The sequence below is a fragment of the Crinia signifera genome, chromosome 5 (genome assembly GCF_055691185.1).
Source record: "Crinia signifera chromosome 5, ASM5569118v1, whole genome shotgun sequence".
Lineage (NCBI taxonomy): Eukaryota > Metazoa > Chordata > Amphibia > Anura > Myobatrachidae > Crinia > Crinia signifera.
This window is the reverse complement of record NC_139221.1, coordinates 296,181,835-296,204,515: the sequence shown is the minus strand read 5'-3', so window position 1 is coordinate 296,204,515 and position 22,681 is coordinate 296,181,835. Positions and strand designations below refer to the sequence as shown.

At 45.5% G+C, this 22,681-nt stretch overlaps 1 protein-coding gene across 1 annotated transcript in view; it reads left to right on the top strand.

Moving 5' to 3' along the window:
• LOC146081224 (macrophage mannose receptor 1-like) overlaps positions 1-22,681 on the top strand; it is a 351,156-nt gene that overhangs the window by 165,805 nt on the left and 162,670 nt on the right. The window contains exons 15-16 of the mRNA XM_083189329.1: positions 2,302-2,446; positions 9,324-9,365. Of these exons, the coding sequence (XP_083045455.1) occupies positions 2,302-2,446; positions 9,324-9,365 (187 nt within the window). The remainder of the gene's footprint in view (positions 1-2,301; positions 2,447-9,323; positions 9,366-22,681) is intronic.

Here is a 22,681-nt window from a genome sequence, read left to right as displayed (position 1 = left end):
CCGCGTACGGACGGAGTTGGCGATCCGAAGGCGGGGTTTCACACGCACGGTCCTGGCCGCATATTCGGATCTGGCCGCACCGATCAGAATAAGGGCCATTGTGTGGGCATTACATAGGGGCAAATTTCAACATGTGCCATGTTTTGCCAACATAATATATTTGGTGGTGCAGCATTTTCTCGAAAGTGACGGGGGCATGCAGGAGATGCTTGCAGTGGCCCCCCGCAAAATTGTGCAACACTTTTTGCCATTCTGCCACTGCCTGGCAAAGACTGGAGCACCATCAAACCCTCCTGAACCTGCCCTGCCATCATCTCAAACAAGAGGTTGTGACGCAGTGGAACTCCATCCGCTATATGCTGCATGGGATGGATGGAGGAGCAGCAAAAGGCCATTTAAACCTACACAGCCACCTATGACATAGGCAAAGGAGGGGGAAGCACCTGACTGAAGCACAGTGGAGACTGATTTGCATGTTGTGCAAGGTTCCCCAGCCGTTTGAACTTGCCACAAGTGACCTCAGTTTGGACACTGCCAGCTTGAGTCAGGTCATTCCCATGATCAGGCTGTTACAGAAGCAGCTGGAGAAAGTGAAGGAGGAGTTAAAGCATGGCGATTCTGCAAAGCATGTAGGTATTGTGGATGAAGCCCTTCATATGCTTTGCGAGGATACGAGGGCGTTCAATCTGTTAAGGTCAGACAAATCCATTTTAGCCACCATGTTTGATTCTCTCAAGCGTATATTGTTTCCGGCAGACTTAAGTCTACAGTGGTGCAAACATGCTGGTCAGGAGGTTGTCATCTGAAGCGGAACGTGACATGGCAACAGCTCCTCCTTCATTTTCTTCCACACCTGTGGCTGCGAGGAAACAGCTCAATTCTCCTACCTGGCCCTCTGGCGGTGATGCAGGGCAGGCAGGAGCGAGTTCTGACATCTGATCCCGACTGAAGGACCTGACAATGATTGCTGACATGTCTACTGTTGCTGCATACTTACTGTCACCATTGAAAAAATGGAGGATTACATTGGTGACAGAATAATCAAGTAGGCATGTCAGACAGTCCGTACCTGTACTGGCAGGAAAAGAGACGATTTGGAAGCCCCTGTACAAAGTGGCTCTATTTTACCTGTGTTGTCCCCCCTCCAGTGTGTACTTCTAAATAGTTTTTTGTGCAGCCAGAAACTTGGTCAGCGAGCGGTTTAGGAGGTAACATCCATAAAATGTGGATTAGATGATGTTCATATCAAAATTAATTATTAATTATTCAATGAAGACCAGAAAATACCTCCAGAGACTACAGAGGAACCTGTGATTGTGGAGTCCAGCGGGCACAAATTGATCTTCTGTGAGGATGAGAAAGAACACACTGAAGGGGTGCAGAATCGTAGGATGAGGATGGCATCTTGCCTCTGTAGAGCCAGTTTGTACAGGGAGTGATGAATTGCTGCTTTTTCTTGTGGGGGCCCAAACAAACCAATAATTTCAGCCACAGTCATGTGGCAGACCCTGTCGCTGAAATTATTGTTTTGTTAAAGACTGTGTGCTTGTCCTATTAAGCAACATAAGGGGGCATTATGTTCTTTTTAGGGCCTAGTTTTTCATACTGTAACCAGCTCAAACCTGTACTGTTTCAATACAAAAACAGAGTTTTTGTATCCTCTCAAACTCATGCAAGCTTTCAAGTATTTTTTCAAATGTGCGAGCAATATAACTTTAAACGGATTCAGTATTAAATCCCGGCGGTCGGGATCCCGGCCTTCAGAATCCCGACGATGGAATCCCGACCGCCGAAATCCCGACAAGGGGGGGACGTGGATCGCCCCCCCTTGCGGGCTCGCTGCACTCGCCACGCAGCGGGCCCGGTGCCTCGCTACGCTCGGCACACTAATTTATTCTCCCTCCGGGGGTGTCGTGGACACCCCCGGAGGGAGAAAGTGTCGGGATTTCAGCGGTCGGGATTTCAGCGGTCGGGATTTCAGCGGTCGGGATTCCAGCGTCGGGATTCTGAACGCCGGGATCCCGACCGCCGGGATTTACACTGCATCCCCTTTAAACATGCTGGAAAAATAGAAATTTCTCTATATGCCTCATCAGCATTATACCCCCTTCAACTTTATGTCCCACCCCCCTTCCTGTTTGCTGTGGGCAACTGCCCCACTACTTCACTCTTTAGAAGATATGATACACCTCCCCATAATAGGCTTTACTGTATATTCTATCCTGGAGTGCCATATCAGAGTACATATGCCTCTCTATCATTAGCGGATTGATAATATCCTTTCTTTGTTTTCTGCCTTAGATGGGCTATGAGAAATGGAGATATGGAAAGCCAGACTCCGACCAGAGGACAGAGGTCTGTGGGCAAGTGATAAGTTTTGGATCCATCAGCTGGAGTGCCACAAACTGTGATAGTCTTGCAGACTGGATCTGTGAGCTGAGGAAAGGTACATTATGTACTGATGAACATATATTACTCTTTTACATGTACACATGTTTTTTTCTGCATTCGGTGGTAAATTCAATGTTGATAAATGTAAAATTATGCATCTTGGGAGAAATAATCAATGTGCTAGCTACAATCTCAAGGGGGTAGAGTTAGGAACATCAGAAATGGAAAAGGACCTACAGATGGAGCACCTATCAGCCAGCGCTGGGAATTGCTAGATTGCCTTTGCGTTTGCAGCATGATGGAGAGGCGATCCATCTGACAGGGATGCGTGAGGGTCTGATGGGAGCTGCTCAATCTGTAGGACAAATTGATAATAAACTTGACAGCATACTCAATGTCAAGCAGCAAATAAGGCCAATAGGATACTAGTATGTATAAACAGGGGTATAGAATCATGTTACAACACTGATATTCTGCCACTTTTGAAAGTACTTATTAGGCTTCATCCGGAGTGCAATTCTGGGCCCCTCACTTCAAAAAAATACATGATTGAACTTTAGAAGGTTCAGCAGAGGGCAACTAAGCTAATAAAATGGATGGAGAACATAGGGTACGAAGACAGATTAGCAAAACTAGAAATGTTTACAGTCGAAAAAACATTTTTGAGAGGAGACATGCTCAACATGTATAAATAAACTAAGGGGTAATATAAGGACCTATCAAGCAGCCTCTTTACCCTAAGGTCAGTGACCAAGACAAGAGGGCATCCACTTAAACTAGGAGAAAAGGTGTTGTACTGTACTCCAGGAGGTGGGGTTTCTTTACGATGAGGGCAGTGAAGGTGTGGAACTCACTGCCAACAGAGATTCATTAAATACATTTAAGTATTTGATGGATAATAACATCCAGGGCTATAATCAGCCAGCTATGATCTAGTGGTGAGACCAGCGGGGTTAAAAAAAAAAGGTCCATCTCCAAAAACTGGCTATGATGATGATAGTATTAAACATGTGCAATCTCAGGGGGAGATAATATCTAGGTTTTTAGTCTAACGAGTCTAGTTAACAGGTCCCTACTATAGTCACACTGTACACCTCACACGGCACTCCACACACTGCTCCCATCAAGCCTCACCTTACTGATGGAGCGCACTCCATCCAGTGGGGGTCTGATAGCCAACTGCCAACCACCACCTTACAATGGAGCTCCCTGCCACCTCGCTGCTGGTTCCCGCCACTCGATCCCCCCCCCCCCCAACCCTGCCCGTCTCCCTGAAGCGGAGACGGCCAGGGTTCGCGTTCCCCGCCATTTGGAAACTGGGACACTTGTGCGTGTGAGACACTCAGCAGTCCCAGTCAGATGGAGCACCATCTCACCAGTAGGAGGCATTCTGGCAAGCCCCGGCACTGGCTTAGAGGCGCTCCATCTATATGTCACATACTACTTCCCTCACACACAGTGGCATCAAGAAATCATTGGATAGAGTAGTTTTTACCTGGACCTGGGTCTGCAGGAGGGTCCCGGGTCCCACCCCCCTCCCACGTTGCAGGGAGCTGGGCAGTGTGGAAAGAAAGGGCAGTCTGTCCTCTCTCTCTCCCTCTCATTTATTTTTACTGGGCATAGCCACGCTCACTACCGGAGGCCACACCCCTGCCCAGTGGTCATGCCCTCACCGTTTTACCGGGGCCAGGTTGACCTGCTCACACTGCTTCCATTATGCCTCAAATTGCTTTCTTCACACCGCTCCCCTTATGCCTCACACTGCTTCCCTCACACTGCTACCCTTATGCCTCACACTGCTTCAATCACACTGCTTCGCTTATGCCTCACACTTCTCCCCCTATGCCTCACACTGCTCCCCGTATATGCCTCACACTGTTACCGTTATGCCTCATACTGCTTCCTTCACACTGCTCCTTTTATGCCTCACACTGCTTCCCTCACACTGCTACCATTATGCCTTACACTGCTCCCCTCACACTGCTCCTCTTATGCCTCACATTGCTTCCCTCACACTGCTTCCCTCACACTGCTCCTCTTATGCCTCACATTGCTTCCCTCACACAGCTACCCTTATGCCTCACATTGCTTCCCTCACACTGCTATCCTTATGCCTCACACTTCTCACCTCTCCCAAGGGTAAGCTCATCCCAGTAGCCCAAAGTCAAGATAAATATTGGTGCCCACACACACACACACACACACACACACACACACCACCTTATATAAATATACAGTATGTATGCATGCGTTTATGTATGTTATGTATATTATGTTTGAAGTACTGTAAAGAAAGTTTGACGTCTGTGGTCCTGCTCGGAGGTGGAGTCAGAAGTGATATCGATGGAGTTGAATTAACTGACTCATACTTGCAGAGGAGGAGCAGGAGCCTGGCAGCAAATAACTCCATTGCCTCCCAGAGTTACACTTCTGCCTCTCCCTCTCACAGCTCTCCTGACACTGCTCCCATTAAGTCTTACATAGGCTTTCATTCTGGTTGACCCGGTAAGCTGCGAATCTTGCAGCTTACTGAGTCACTGAGAGCTGAAGCAGGTACAGAAGATCCCGGAAACCCTCAATGAATAAGCAAACAATCAAGAGAAAAAATAACTGACTGAGAATATCTACAGTGTTCGAGTCACAGACCACTCTGCCGATGAGTCACTTATTCAATTCAGTTTGTCTAAGGTTTTGTAAAGTGAAAATGTATTTAATTTAATAGACCATTTTAGACCTTTAAGGGTTCACTTAAGGGAATCTGTTTATTATGTTGTATTTAGAAAGTCATGAGCTTTCCAACGACATATAACAGTGCATGAAAACAACAGAAATAGCATGGACCCTTATGACAGCACCCTTAAGGGCTAGGGATGAGCGACATGGCCAAAGATTTGGATTTGGATTAGTCCCCGAGATTTGGATATAGATTTGGATATAGATTTGGCTTTGTCGACCGGCGGTGAAAAGCTTAGGATTTGGATTCGGATTTTTGATGCCCAAATCAGGTTTTTTTTTGCGTTTTTTTTTTTTTTTGTCCCTAGAGTACTATTAACCTCAATCACATTAATTTCCAGCCCTTTCGAGACAATTTTGACCACTTTACATCTCACAATATTGTTTGTAGGGCAAAAGTTTGCACCGAGGTACAGTAGCTGGATTACTATGCTAAGCCACACAAGTGGCTTCTGACAGTATACTATGGGTGCAGTACACACAAAGAATGAAGAAAGATGAGAAAAATTGATTAGTATTTTTTACATTTTATTTGTTTTTAATGTGCAGCTTGTATAACACTGCTTGGAGGCTGAAAAATCACACACCCACCTTCTGACAGTGTATACCAGGGATGGGGAACCTTCGGCCCTCCAGCTGTTGTTGAACTACACATCCCAGCATGCTTTGCAACAGTTTTATCATGGTCAAATAGCAAAATTGTAGCAGGGCATGCTGGGATATGTAGTTCAACAACATCTGGAGGGCCAAAGGTTCCCCACCCCTGGTGTATACCATGGGTGCAGTACACACAAAGAATGAAGAAAGACGAGAAAAATTGATTAGGATTTTTTTAATTTAATTTATTTTTAATGCGAGCCAATAATGGGATTATGTTACCCAAAACTATGGGAACGAGAGGACAAGAAGTTAACAAAAATAAAATCTCCTCCCTATGAAATAAACCGATAGTCATCAAGACTGAGGGAGTCTGAAAAGAAATTGCCCCATTGGACAAGATATTCCCATCCAAACCCCGAAGAGTAACAAGGCCCTGGAGTTTCAGATGAGGAATACCTAATCTCTGGGCCAAACTGATATCCAGGAAGTTTCTGGCCGCACCACTATCAATAAATGCTGTACCGGAAAATTTATTTTCCTGAAAAGAAACACTACATGGAACTAATAAGGAATCGTGAGAGGAAAACAATTGCAGGCCTAAGTGAACCCTCGTTCACTTGGCTAAGGCTTTTACTGGCCTATTGGGACAATTCTTAAGGATATGCCCTTTGTTCCCACAATATAAACAAAGGCCTGAACTAAACCTACGAGCTCTCTCCTCCGGAGAGATGCGAGTCGCCCCAATCTGCATGGGTTCGTCGATCTCCTCCGGAACTAGAGGGACATAGGGAAGAGACCGTGCTTGCACGCCCCGCTCCGACCTCCGCGGTCAATCTTTATAGCCAGTTCCATCAGTTTATCAAGGGAACTGGGTACAGGGTACTGAATAAGGCTATCCTTGATGATGTCGGATAGGCCACAGCAGAACTGGCTCCGTAGAGCAGGATCATTCCATCCGCACTCATTTGACCAACGGCGGAATTCTGTACAATATACCTCCGCCGGGTCTTTCCCATGTTTAAGGGCTCGGAGATGAGTCTCCGCAGAGGCCTCTCTATTGGGGTCATCGTAAAACAAACCTAACGAGCTAAAGAAGCTGTCTACCGAGGACAAGACCGGACTGTCGGGAGGAAGCCCAAATGCCCACGTCTGAGGGTCCCCCTGTAATAAGGACATAACCAAGCCTACCCGCTGAGACTCTCTGAACCGGATGACCTGGGTCAAAGTCGGAAATACAACTTGCAACTTTCCCTAAAGTTGAAAAAATTCACCTTGTGTTCCAACACCCCTGAATCTGGAGGACGCATCCTCTGCTCTTGGGAGGCTACTTTCAGAGACAGATCCCGGACCATTTGGGTTAACCCCTGGAGTTGATCCGAGAAAGTCTGAGGAGTGGGATTCATACTGTAGTACCAAAACGGCAATTCCAAACAAGCAATTTGTTGCCGGTTATAAAGTTACGGTTGCTGCAAGGCACAGAGTGCAGGTTACAGGAGACAGGGAATGGGAGGTCAGGCGTGAGCCTGTAGCCGGGACCGCCGGTTAGGACGTCCACAGTGAACCCTATACTGACTCTATTGAGTACCCCGGGCAGATGACAAACCCCTGCAGGAACTAGGCTTCACCTGTGGCCGCCGCGTTTGAAGGAGTGAGTTAGTCCCGCTCCAACCCCGATACAGCTAGGTCTATGTGGGGACAAAGGGTAAGCGATCGTCAGGGGTAACTCAAGAGGAAATACTGACTACAGGGCCTGACTGTAAAAGTACCCCTGTCTGCCGGCACCAGGCCAAAGACGGGAATGCGACCCAGTCGCAGGCACAAGGGAGTACTGACGGGGAATCTCCACTGAAAGTAATATCACAAGGCTAGGCAGCGAATCCCCAAAACAAAAACAGGGACAGGAAAAAGGGAAGGCCCTGCCTATCAGAGAAGGAATAATGGAGGCAAAGACAAAGGAGTGACAAGTGACTAACATAACTAGCAGTATGAGCTAAGCCCACGGCGGGGCGAAGTCCAAAACCCCACAAGGGGAACAAAACAAATGGCTGGACAGCCTAATAACAAAAAGAGCTAGGCAGCTCCAAAAGGTATGCACCAGGCTTACGTGACCCCGGGAGAACACCAGAGGAGCTGGGCTGGGGCACTGGAGCAGGATGGTAACGCAGGATCCCACCAGCAGGAACTGACAGGGAGACCAGAGATGAGCCAGGAGCGAATCTAGGGAGCTGGGAACACTGACAGCGCCAGGGACCAAGAATAAGCTGAGAAAGCTATAACCGGCGTCTGTGCCCAGCAGACGCCGGCTTCTTATTCAAAACTGGCGCCGCCTGCGTGACTTCAGGCGCGCGCGTCAGCTGCCACTGGGCAGAAGTTCGGGGACGTTGCCTAGCAACGCCCCGCCGCCCGGCCTCTGAGAGAGGCTTGGGATGCTGCCGGGCAACGTCCCTAGCCCTGCCACACTGCTCCACATCCGCCGACCGTCCGGGTACTGGGGATACCGGACGGCGGCGTGCAACACATACTGCTTCCTTCACGCTGCTCCTTTTATGCTTCACACTGCTTCCCTCACACTGCTACCGTTATGCCTTACACTGCTCCCCTCACACTGCTCCTCTTATGCCTCACATTGCTTCCCCCACACTGCTTCCCTCACACTGCTCCTCTTATGCCTCACATTGCTTCCCTCACACTGCTCCTCTTATGCCTCACATTGCTTCCCTCATACTGTTCCTCTTATGCCTCACATTGCTTCCCTCACACTGCTACCCTTATGCCTCACACTGCTCACCTCTCCCAAGGGTAAGTTCATCCCAATAGCCCAAAGTCAAGATAAATATTGGTGCCCACACACACACACACACACAAACACACACCACCTTATATAAATATACAGTATGTATGCATGCGTGTATGTATGTTATGTATATTATGTTTGAAGTAAAGAAAGTTTGACATCTGTGGTCCTGCTCGGAGATGAAGTCAGAAGTGATATCGATGGAGTTGAATTAACTGATTCATACTTGCAGAGGAGGAACAGGAGCCTGGCAGCAGATGACTCCATTGCTTCCCAGAGTAACACTTTTGCCTCTCCCTACTACAGTCACATTGCTCCCCACAGCTCTCCAGAAACTGCTCCCATCAAGCCTTACATAGGCCTTCATTCTGGTTGACCCGGTAAGCTGCGAATCTCCCGATGTCCCTATGTCCTTTGCACCCCCGGGCCTTTGCACGGTGTCCTGTGCCAGTTCCACACCGGGCCTATGCTGCATGGGTGCCACCATGACACGTCTGGTCAGCTGACAGTATGGGCCAATCGCGCTGTCTGCTTGACTGAACCCTGACCCTGTTACCTGTGTCAGAATTAAATAGGAATAGGAATGAAATAGGAAAACTCACACAACTCTCTCTGATTCTCCCAGGCAAACATTTACACTGCACAACTAAGTTTTTTTTGCAATGCAATTGATTGCTGCTTTAAAAAATGGGAAAAGTCTCACAAAATCTCTCACATTCTGATTCTGACACCCTATTACATTCCACCCACTGCCTTGTTCTCTATTTCTATAATTATTGGGCTAACTCTATTATTTTGTTCTCAGGTGCCAAATTAAAGGCGGAGCCTACAAATACAACAATTCCTGGTAAGAAGATCTCACTGTAGTCTATTTTATTGTATGGCCTGACTATACTGTATGACAAGTTATAGTGTGCGTTGGCAGTGCTCCCGAGATTCAAAGAAAAATATTGGGGACTGGTACAAGAGAAAAAGATATTTACAATGGAAGATGTCATCAGCTAGTCTGGACATGCATTTTGACTGAATACTATATATACTATATATACTGTATTATTTCTCCTTTCAAAAACCAAAATCGATAGCTGAGGTACCATTTGAAAATTACGTTCTCCCCTTCTGATGAATTGCACATTGTTATGTTTGTTTACAAATCAAGGTTAATTACTGTGTTGGGGCATCACATACCACCCTGCTGGAATTATGCATGTCCCCATGCATTGCATAACATGAGGAAACAATAGAACTATAACCATCATATATATATATATATATATATATATATATATATATATATATATATATATATATATAGCAGAATGTGTGGGCGGCGGCACTCGAATAAACAGACACAGCAGGCAGGTTTCCCAGGTTTATTCGAGTGCCGCCGCCCACACATTCTGCTATATTCTGCCTGCATCCGCAGCCAGCACGGAGGGCACCGATTCACTGTCTACATCCCTTGGAGGGGTAATTATACTGCCACTATTTGTGGAGTGCCGACCTCAGAACATTATATATATATATATATATATATATATATATATATATTATTTCTTGAAGGTGATATTTGGTGATGATCCCTTTTCCTACATTTATACAGATGGAGCACCTCTCATATAGCCAGCAGCTGGCGATAGAATCGCTAGCTGCCAGCCCCCGCTATCTGCTGCAAGGGGGCACACATGCACAAGAAGCTCGTGCACCCCATTCTAACAGAGCTCTACATCTCCTCCCCGTCGCTGCACGCCGGTCCCTGCCGCCTCCCCGCATCCCCCCTAATGCTGCCCGTCTCCCTGAAGCAGAGAGGGGCAGGGATTCCACCGCCCACCACCTAGCGACAGGGATGCACGTGCGTGTGAGATACTCGCGTGTCCCTGTTGGATGGAGCACCTCTCCACCAGCTCTCGCAAGCGGAGGGGTGGCCCTCTTTCTACAATCACTCTTTCTTCATTGATCTTTAACCAGAATCCATAAATGAGGTGACATTTTAAAGAATACATTCTCTGTTCTGACAAATTGTTCATTTACAATTGCATGTTGTATTGTTTGTTTAAGAATCTACGTTAAAAATTTAGTTTTGGACCTAGAGTTCTTTCCCTGGATGCTTCGATACAGATCAGTTTTGCTTGGCTACTCGAAATAGCTACAACTAAACCAGTTCTTCTTTCATCTTATTACAAACCACCAACCTCACTATAAAATGAATCGTATTTTATGTGTATGTGAAAGTTTTGCATGGGCCACCTAGTTACAATGTATCAGGAGCAATTACCAGGCTTGTACCGGCAACTTGTGAGGAGGTTCCTCTAAAGCAGTGCGTAGATGAGTGTATGTGAAGGGGACCTCTGGTGCTTTAACCCCTTCCTGACAGAGCCAGTTTTTGCGTTCCTGACAGAGCCCTTTTTTTCAAATCTGACATGTATCACTTAAGTGGGGATAACTTTTTTTTGCTTTTACTTATCCCAGTGATTTTGAGATTGTTTTTTCGTGACACATTGTACTTCAAATTAGTGGTAAATTTGGGTCGATACAGTCTGTGTTTTTTTGTGAAAAATACCAAAATGTCGTGAAAAAATGGAAAATTTTGCAATTTGCAAAATGTTAAATTTTCTGCTTGTGAGACAAATAATCATACCACTCAAAATAGTTAATAACTAACATAGACCATATGTCTACTTTATGTTTCCATCATTATTTCAACTTCCTTTTAATTTTTTTGGACACTAGGAGGCTTACAATATGAATAGCAAATTCTCAAATTTTCAAGAAAATTTCAAACACTGATTTTTTTAGGGACCAGTTCAGTTCTGATGTGACTTTGAGGGACTTGTATGTGAGACACCCCCATAAATGATACCATTTCAAAAACTGCACCCCTCACAGTATTCAAAACAGCATTTTGGAAGTTTGTTAACCCTTTAGGTGTTTCACAGGAATTAAAACAAAGTGTAGGTGAAATTTCAAAATTTCATTTTTTTTGCAGATTTGCAATTTTAATACATTTTTCAAAGGACAACAGTACATTTTACTAGAGAAATGTGACTAAAAATTGATTCCCCCAATTTTTTTGTTTTCATAAATATCCTATATGTGGCCCTAGTGTGCACGTTGACCAAACCACAGGCTTCATAATAGAAGGAGCACCTACTTGATTTTGGAGCCTCCTTTTTATGAGATTATTTTTTAGGCACCATGTAGGTTTCTAGGCACCATAAGATGCTAAAATTTAGGAACCCCCCCACAAGTGACCCCATTTTGCAAACTACACCCCTCAGGGAATTCATCTAGGGGTATAGTGTACATTTCAAACCCCCAGGGGTTTCACCAATTGTGGTACAACTGGGCTGTGCAAATGCAAAATTACATTTTTTACACAAAAATGCAGTTCTGGCTCAAAATTTTTCATTTTCAGAAGGTATGAAGAAGAAAAACCACCCCAAAATCTGTGCCCCAATTTCTCCCGAGTACGGCAATGCCTCACATGTGACCAAAAATACCATTTGGGTGCATGGCAGGACTCAGAAAGGAAGGAGTGATTTTTGGATTTTGCAGCTCAGATTCTTGTGGAATGTTGGTGGGTGCTATGTTGCATTAGCAAGACCCCCCAAGCACCAATACAGTGGAACCCCCCCACAAGTGACCCCATTTTGCAAACTACACCCCTCAGGGAATTCATCTAGGGGTATAGTGTACATTTCAAACCCCCAGGGGTTTCACCAATTTTGATACAACTGGGCAGTGAAAATGAAAAATTACATTTTTTTACACAAAAATTCAGTTCTGGCTCAAAATTTTTCATTTTCATAAGGTATGAAGGAGAAAAAGCACCCCAAAATCTGTGCCCCAATTTCTCCCGAGTACGGCAATGCCTCACATGTGACCAAAAAATACCATTTGGGTGCATGGCAGGACTCAGAAAGGAAGGAGTGATTTTTGGATTTTGCAGCTCAGATTCTGGTGGAATGTTGGTGGGTGCTATGTTGCATTAGCAAGACCCCCCAAGCACCAATACAGTGGAACCCCCCCACAAGTGACCCCATTTTGCAAACTACACCCCTCAGGGAATTCATCTAGGGGTATAGTGTACATTTCAAACCCCCAGGGGTTTCACCAATTTTGATACAACTGGGCTGTGCAAATGCAAAATTACATTTTTTACACAAAAATGCAGTTCTGGCTCAAAATTTTTCATTTTCACAAGGAATGAAGGAGACAAAGCACCCCAAAATCTGTGCCCCAATTTCTCCCGAGTATGGCAATGCCTCACATGTGACCAAAAAATACCATTTGGGTGCATGGCAGGACTCAGAAAGGAAGGAGTGATTTTTGGATTTTGCAGCTCAGATTCTGGTGGAATGTTGGTGGGTGCTATGTTGCATTAGCAAGACCCCCCAAGCACCAATACAGTGGAACCCCCCCACAAGTGACCCCATTTTGCAAACTACACCCCTCAGGGAATTCATCTAGGGGTATAGTGTACATTTCAAACCCCCAGGGGTTTCACCAATTTTGATACAACTGGGCTGTGCAAATGCAAAATTACATTTTTTACACAAAAATGCAGTTCTGGCTCAAAATTTTTCATTTTCACAAGGAATGAAGGAGACAAAGCACCCCAAAATCTGTGCCCCAATTTCTCCCGAGTATGGCAATGCCTCATATGTGACCAAAAAATACCAGTTGGGTGCATGGCAGGACTCAGAAGGGAAGGAGTGATTTTTGGTGGTGGAATGTTGGTGGGTGCTATGTCGCATTAGCAAGACCCCCAAAGCACCAATACAGTGGAACCCCCCCACAAGTGACCCCATTTTGCAAACTACACCCCTCAGGGAATTCATCTAGGGGTATAGTGTACATTTCAAACCCCCAGGGGTTTCACCAATTTTGATACAACTGGGCAGTGAAAATGAAAAATTACATTTTTTTACACAAAAATGCAGTTCTGGCTCAAAATTTTTCATTTTCAGAAGGTATGAAGGAGAAAAAGCACCCCAAAATCTGTGCCCCAATTTCTCCCGAGTACGGCAATGCCTCACATGTGACCAAAAAATACCATTTGGGTGCATGGCAGGACTCAGAAGGGAAGGAGTGATTTTTGGATTTTGCAGCTCAGATTCTGGTGGAATTTTGGTGGGTGCTATGTCGCATTAGCAAGACCCCCCAAGCACCAATACAGTGGAACCCCCCCACAAGTGACCCCATTTTGCAAACTACACCCCTCAGGGAATTCATCTAGGGGTATAGTGTACATTTCAAACCCCCAGGGGTTTCACCAATTTTGATACAACTGGGCTGTGCAAATGCAAAATTACATTTTTTTACACAAAAATGCAGTTCTGACTCAAAATTTTTCATTTTCACAAGGAATGAAGGAGACAAAGCACCCCAAAATCTGTGCCCCAATTTCTCCCGAGTACGGCAATGCCTCACATGTGACCAAAAAATACCATTTGGGTGCATGGCAGGACTCAGAAAGGAAGGAGTGATTTTTGGATTTTGCAGCTCAGATTCTGGTGGAATGTTGGTGGGTGCTATGTTGCATTAGCAAGACCCCCCAAGCACCAATACAGTGGAACCCCCCCACAAGTGACCCCATTTTGCAAACTACACCCCTCAGGGAATTCATCTAGGGGTATAGTGTACATTTCAAACCCCCAGGGGTTTCACCAACTTTGATACAACTGGGCAGTGAAAATGAAAAATTACATTTTTTTACACAAAAATGCAGTTCTGGCTCAAAATTTTTCATTTTCATAAGGTATGAAGGAGAAAAAGCACCCCAAAATCTGTGCCCCAATTTCTCCCGAGTATGGCAATGCCTCATATGTGACCAAAAAATACCAGTTGGGTGCATGGCAGGACTCAGAAGGGAAGGAGTGATTTTTGGTGGTGGAATGTTGGTGGGTGCTATGTCGCATTAGCAAGACCCCCAAAGCACCAATACAGTGGAACCCCCCCACAAGTGACCCCATTTTGCAAACTACACCCCTCAGGGAATTCATCTAGGTGTATAGTGTACATTTCAAACCCCCAGGGGTTTCACCAATTTTGATACAACTGGGCAGTGAAAATGAAAAATTACATTTTTTTACACAAAAATGCAGTTCTGGCTCAAAATTTTTCATTTTCACAAGGAATGAAGGAGACAAAGCACCCCAAAATCTGTGCCCCAATTTCTCCCGAGTATGGCAATGCCTCACATGTGACCAAAAAATACCATTTGGGTGCATGGCAGGACTCAGAAAGGAAGGAGTGATTTTTGGATTTTGCAGCTCAGATTCTGGTGGAATGTTGGTGGGTGCTATGTTGCATTAGCAAGACCCCCCAAGCACCAATACAGTGGAACCCCCCCACAAGTGACCCCATTTTGCAAACTACACCCCTCAGGGAATTCATCTAGGGGTATAGTGTACATTTCAAACCCCCAGGGGTTTCACCAATTTTGATACAACTGGGCTGTGCAAATGCAAAATTACATTTTTTACACAAAAATGCAGTTCTGGCTCAAAATTTTTCATTTTCACAAGGAATGAAGGAGACAAAGCACCCCAAAATCTGTGCCCCAATTTCTCCCGAGTATGGCAATGCCTCATATGTGACCAAAAAATACCAGTTGGGTGCATGGCAGGACTCAGAAGGGAAGGAGTGATTTTTGGTGGTGGAATGTTGGTGGGTGCTATGTCGCATTAGCAAGACCCCCAAAGCACCAATACAGTGGAACTCCCCCACAAGTGACCCCATTTTGCAAACTACACCCCTCAGGGAATTCATCTAGGGGTATAGTGTACATTTCAAACCCCCAGGGGTTTCACCAATTTTGATACAACTGGGCAGTGAAAATGAAAAATTACATTTTTTTACACAAAAATGCAGTTCTGGCTCAAAATTTTTCATTTTCAGAAGGTATGAAGGAGAAAAAGCACCCCAAAATCTGTGCCCCAATTTCTCCCGAGTACGGCAATGCCTCACATGTGACCAAAAAATACCATTTGGGTGCATGGCAGGACTCAGAAGGGAAGGAGTGATTTTTGGATTTTGCAGCTCAGATTCTGGTGGAATTTTGGTGGGTGCTATGTCGCATTAGCAAGACCCCCCAAGCACCAATACAGTGGAACCCCCCCACAAGTGACCCCATTTTGCAAACTACACCCCTCAGGGAATTCATCTAGGGGTATAGTGTACATTTCAAACCCCCAGGGGTTTCACCAATTTTGATACAACTGGGCTGTGCAAATGCAAAATTACATTTTTTTACACAAAAATGCAGTTCTGACTCAAAATTTTTCATTTTCACAAGGAATGAAGGAGACAAAGCACCCCAAAATCTGTGCCCCAATTTCTCCCGAGTACGGCAATGCCTCACATGTGACCAAAAAATACCATTTGGGTGCATGGCAGGACTCAGAAAGGAAGGAGTGATTTTTGGATTTTGCAGCTCAGATTCTGGTGGAATGTTGGTGGGTGCTATGTTGCATTAGCAAGACCCCCCAAGCACCAATACAGTGGAACCCCCCCACAAGTGACCCCATTTTGCAAACTACACCCCTCAGGGAATTCATCTAGGGGTATAGTGTACATTTCAAACCCCCAGGGGTTTCACCAACTTTGATACAACTGGGCAGTGAAAATGAAAAATTACATTTTTTTACACAAAAATGCAGTTCTGGCTCAAAATTTTTCATTTTCATAAGGTATGAAGGAGAAAAAGCACCCCAAAATCTGTGCCCCAATTTCTCCCGAGTATGGCAATGCCTCATATGTGACCAAAAAATACCAGTTGGGTGCATGGCAGGACTCAGAAGGGAAGGAGTGATTTTTGGTGGTGGAATGTTGGTGGGTGCTATGTCGCATTAGCAAGACCCCCAAAGCACCAATACAGTGGAACCCCCCCACAAGTGACCCCATTTTGCAAACTACACCCCTCAGGGAATTCATCTAGGTGTATAGTGTACATTTCAAACCCCCAGGGGTTTCACCAATTTTGATACAACTGGGCAGTGAAAATGAAAAATTACATTTTTTTACACAAAAATGCAGTTCTGGCTCAAAATTTTTAATTTTCAGAAGGTATGAAGGAGAAAAAGCACCCCAAAATCTGTGCCCCAATTTCTCCCGAGTACGGCAATGCCTCATGTGTGACCAAAAAGTGGCAGGACTCAGAAGGGAAGGAGTGATATTTGGATTTTGCAGCACAAATTCTGGTGGAATGTTGGTGGGTGCTATGTCGCATTAGCAAGACCCCCAAAGCACCAATACAGTGGAACCACCCCACAAGTGACCCCATTTTGCAAACTACACCCCTCAGGGAATTAATTTAGGGGTATAGTGTACATTTCAAACCCCCAGGGGTTTCACCAATTTTGATACAACTGGGCAGTGAAAATGAAAAATTACATTTTTTTACACAAAAATGCAGTTCTGGCTCAAAATTTTTCATTTTCAGAAGGTATGAAGGAGAAAAAGCACCCCAAAATCTGTGCCCCAATTTCTCCCGAGTACGGCAATGCCTCATGTGTGACCAAAAAGTGGCAGGACTCGGAAGGGAAGGAGTGATATTTGGATTTTGCAGCACAAATTCTGGTGGAATGTTGGTGGGTGCTATGTCGCATTAGCAAGACCCCCAAAGCACCAATACAGTGGAACCCCCCCACAAGTGACCCCATTTTGCAAACTACACCCCTCAGGGAATTCATCTAGGGGTATAGTGTACATTTCAAACCCCCAGGGGTTTCACCAATTGTGGTACAACTGGCAGTGAAAATGAAAAATTACATTTTTTTACACAAAAATGCAGTTCTGGCTCAAAATTTTTCATTTTCATAAGGTATGAAGGAGAAAAAGCACCCCAAAATCTGTGCCCCAATTTCTCCCGAGTATGGCAATGCCTCATATGTGACCAAAAAATACCAGTTGGGTGCATGGCAGGACTCAGAAGGGAAGGAGTTATTTTTGGATTTTGCAGCTCAGATTCTGGTGGAATGTTGGTGGGTGCTATGTGGCATTAGCAAGACCCCCGAAGCACGGTGAAATGATGAACCTAATAATCCATAGATGTGTGGTATATTTTAAAACACTCCTTTATACATAGGCCGGGTTTGTCGGGGCAAGTTTCATAGTGGAAAATAGTTTCCTTTCTTATTCCCTTTTTATAGCAAACTTTGCACCTTTTTTGTGTCCTGCCCTTTCTTGCAGTGGAGGGGATTTCGTTCGGAAAATGCTGCCCTGGTACAATACGGTGGCCAGTACTAGAAGTACTGGGGCCCTCTGCCTGCTGGTTCCCAAATACTAGGCCCTTTATGACTTCCTCTTGAAAGTGCATAAATGTCCCCCTCTGGCCGGTAGAACGGAATAGCACGTAAGCGTTATACAGTGCCATCTGGATGATATACACGGCCAGCTTCTTGTACCAGATTTTTGTTTTCCGCAGGGCACTGTACGGCTTCAGTACCTGATCTGAAAGATCCACTCCGCCCATGTACCTATTGTAATCCAGGATACAATTAGGTTTTGAGGTGTGGGTACTGGTACCTCGTACAGGGACGGAGGTGGTACTGTCTCCGTGAATTGTTGTCAGTATAAGGACATCCCTCTTGTCCTTATATTTGACCAACAACATATTTTCGGTGCATATTCCCCTGCTTTCACCCCTTCTCATTACTTGGGCAATGTGCGTTTTTGGGAGGCCTCTTTGGTTCTTGCGCACAGTACCGCAAGCTGCTGTACCTCTTGAACCAAGGGCCTTAAACAGGGGGATGCTAGTGTAAAAGTTATCCACATAGAGGTGATAACCTTTATCCAGGAAGGGGTGCACTAAATCCCAGACAATTTTTCCACTAACACCTACGAGGGAGGGGGGGCATTCTGGCGGTTCAATTCTTGAATCCTTCCCTTCATATACCCTAAACCTGTGAGTGTACCCTGAGGTGCTTTCACACAGCTTATACATTTTTATGCCATACCTTGCCCTCTTACTGGGAAGGTACTGGCGGAATTTAACCCTTCCTTTAAAATGTATAAGGGACTCGTCTATGCAAATGAATTTATCTGGGATGTACATCTCTTCAAATTTGGCACTGAAATGATCAATGACCGGCCTGACTTTGAATAGCCGGTCAAAGGTGGGATCATCTCTGGGTGGGCACTGTGCATTATCGTTGTAATGCAAAAATTTAAGGATCGTCTCAAATCGAGCCCGGGGCATGGCCATACGGTAAAATGGGGTGCTGTACAGAACATCTGTACTCCAATATTGCCTAATTTCTGGCTTTTTTACTATGCCCATATGAAACACCAGACCCCAAAACGTCATCATCTCTACTGCATCTACAGGGGTCCACCTAGCAAATGATGACGTGGGGTTTTGAGCAATAAACTGCTGGGCATATAAATTAGTTTGGTCCACCATTAAATTTATAAAATCATCAGAGAAAAATAATTTGAAAAAGTCAATTTCTCTGAGACCTGTGGAATCAAATTGGATTCCTGGCATGGCCAAAAACTCAGGAACCTGGGGCTCAAAATTGTCTGGTGGTGGGGTCCATACGAGATCAATTATTGGGGGGTGGGTCTCAGCTGCTCTACGGGGGCGTCTTTGAGGGGGTCCCTCATCACCAGAGGAGGAAGAGGAGCTTAAGACGAAACCTTCAAATTCCCCGCTTGCATCACTGGCTGTGTCAGAGTCAGAGGCAAGCATGGCATATGCCTCCTCCGCTGAATACATTCTTCTGGATGACTGGGATGACATTTGGGATGACATTTGGGATGACATTTGGGATGCCATTTTTATTTTTGTGTTACTGGTAGTGAAATGTTTCAACACGTGTATAGTGTAGGGGGGGGTACAAACTTTATTTCAACCCGGGGGGTATGTAGTGTGTAGTGTGTATGTAGTGCAGAAAAAAAAATACTTTATACAAAAAAAAAAATTGAAGGGGTTAAAAAAAAAAATTGAAGGGGTAAAAAAAAAAATTGAAGGGGTTAAAAAAAAAAAAAAAAGGTCCTGCGCCAAAAATTGAGCACAGATGTTGGTCAGTAACGTCCGTCACTGAACAGCGCTCAAAGGCAACAGGAATTTGATCAAAAAAAAAAAAAAAAATAGATCAACCCTGTGCCGAAAAAGATGATCAGTGATGTACGTCACTGATCAGCGCACAGTGGCCACAGGACACCCACAAAATCACAGTGTGTGTAAAAAAAAAATTAAAAAAAGACCCCACAGCACCCACAAAAAAAAAAAGGTGATCAGTGATGCGACACTGATTACCAGTGAGGGGCAGCAGGTGCACAACCTTTGGTGCAACTGACAGTGCAACTGGCAGGTATATATAAAAAAAAAAAAAACCTCTGCACCCCCAAAAAGTTGCTGATCACCTCAGATATAGTGATCAGCACAAAAGGCGGGGGCAGCAGACACAAAATTTAGAACTCTCTATCACTCTCTGTCACTATCTCTCTCTATCTCTCTATCTCTCACTATCTATCACTCAGGGACGTGCAGTCAGGGGAGGCAGGGGAGGCAGAGCCTCCCCTGTCATAAATCATAAAAAAAATACAAAGATGATATTTATTACACATACTGTGTAATAAATATCTAATTAGTATTCTTTTTTATAAACTAGGGGGTGAGTTGCTGTGTGGGATTACTGGGAGGCATCGGGAGCCGTGCCTCCTGCTGACAATTGAAAGCCCGTCAGCAGCAGGGGCGGGGTTAAAGTGCGGGGACAAAAAGACGCTGAAAAGCCCATTTAAAAATGACAGGGAAGCAGCACCTACTCCTCTGCCTCAGTGACAGGAACGTGCCTTCAGCCCACATACAAAGCACGCCCCTGTCACTGAGACAGATGTGATAGGACAGCGGATCAGGCTGTCACACAGTGACAGCCTGTATCCGCTGTCACTGAGTCTGCAGTGCAGGGACATGCTGCCGCGCTATGTGACAGACAGCGGCACCGGGGAAGTAACCCTGCAACGCCCAACCTTCCCCTCTCTTCCCCATTTGAATCTGCTTACTGTGCGGGCGCTGATTAATGTGCGGGCGCTACTTAATGTGCGGGCGTTGCTTAATGTGCGGGTGCTGCTTCTGTCTATGTGACAGACAGCCGCCCTTCCCCTCCCTCCCCGTTGGTCCCTGCTTCTTGTGCTCCTAGCAAGCTATGGTTCCTCCCGCCACCTACAAGCACCGGCAGCCAGGGTGAGGGGGCTCTGCATGCTTGCAGCCTCTGTCATGAGTGTTGGCAGAGAGGTGAGGGAGCTGACCCGGCACACACAGCATCTCAGCACTGAAGCCAGGATACCGGAGGAACAACCCCAGCCACAAACAGTAACTATATAGGGGCAGGGGAAGGGTGATTTTTTGTATGGGAAAAATTATAGGTTTGGCGTGGGGAGGGGGTTATAAGTAAGTATAATGATATGGGGGGGGGGGGTTATAGGCATAAGGTGTGAGGTTTTGTTTGTAGGGGCTGCTATACACAAAATTGTAATACAATGGGTGTTTAGGGTGTATATATCTATATACTGTATCATCAATAGGGATGTCTTGCTCTGTTCTCCTGCTGCTCTGCTCCTATGCTGAGAGCGGTGTATATTTTAAATGTGGTGCAGGCCACCAGCCTATCAGAGCTCGCTGACCAGCAGCCACAGTTAGCGATTGGCCGGTGGACCCCGAGCTCTGACTGGCTCACAAGCTGTTTCCCATATTTAAAATATCTGCTGGTCACGTCACCTCTACAGGTGCCTCTCTCCTCCCCGGCTTTAATAGCAGGTGTGGCATAAAGTGTGGCATAAAGTGATATGAGCATTAGGATGTGTGGCATAATTGTGGACATTATGGTGTGCAGCATATTGCGACATGGGCATTACAGTGTGTTATATAATGTGATTAGGGCATTATTGTTTGGAGCATAATGTGATATAGGCATTACAGTTTACGGCATAATGTGATATGGACATTACAGTGTACGGCATAATGTGATATGGGCATTACAGTGTATGGCATAATGTGATATGGGCATTACAGTGTATGGCATAAGGTGTAAGGAGCATTACGGTGTTATTGGTACTATTATGTGGCCATGTCCCTTATCCGTGAAACCACACCAGTAAAATGTTGGTGCACACCTTCCCTGTTTTCAGTATAGGGGGGGCACCAATTCCCTTTCTGGTACAGGGCACCAAAATGTCTAGTTACGGCACTGGCAGGACTCATTCCCACTTTGCAAAAGCACCTGCCTCACCTGCCACTAACCTCACCGCACGTCACTGCTATCACTCTATGACACTGCAGCAGCAGCACTGACAGTTATATATATGAAAAATAACCCCTGCACCCCCAAAAAGTTGCTGGGGGTGCACAAAAGGGGGGCAGCTGACACAAAATATAGCAGTCTCTATCACTCTCTGTCACTATCTCTCTCTATCTCTCTATCTCTCTATCTCTCACTATCTATCACTCTATGACACTGCAGCAGCAGCACTGACAGGTATATATATATATAAAAAAAACCTGCGCCCCCAAAAAGTTGCTGATCAGTTAATTTATACTGATCAGCACAAAAGGGGGGGCAGCAGTCAGTTGTATAAAAAATATATAGCACAATCTGTCACTATCTCTCTATCTCTCTCTATCTCTCTCTCTCTATCTCTCTCTATCTCTCTCTATCTCTCTATCTATAACTCTATTACACTGCAGCAGCACAAAATATAGCACTCTCTGTCACTAGGCCTCTCTATCTCTCTCTATCTCTCTCTCTATCTCTCTATCTAATAACTCGCAGCAGCACAACACAGCACAACACAGCACAGGATGTCACAAGAAGAAGCAAGATCCAGGCAGTGATCAGGTAAGTATTTAGCAAGGTTCTGGTCAGTAAATGGCGACAGCTGGGCACGGTGACCGCACTGCACACTATTCCAGACCGGAATGGCGTCTGCAGTGCAGTCACCGTTAGTTTAAACCCCCCTCCATGGCTGTGATTGGTCCGTCGGTCCGACGAACCAATCACGGCCTTTGGGGGCGGGCGGGGTGAGGTGGGGTGACACCAGTGTCACCCTTACACCCCGCGGTGATTGGTGCTGTACTTTACAGCACCAATCACCTCCGATCCCGTGTCACCGGCGAACGTTATTCGCCGGTGACACAGAAAACGCTGTAATTGGCTG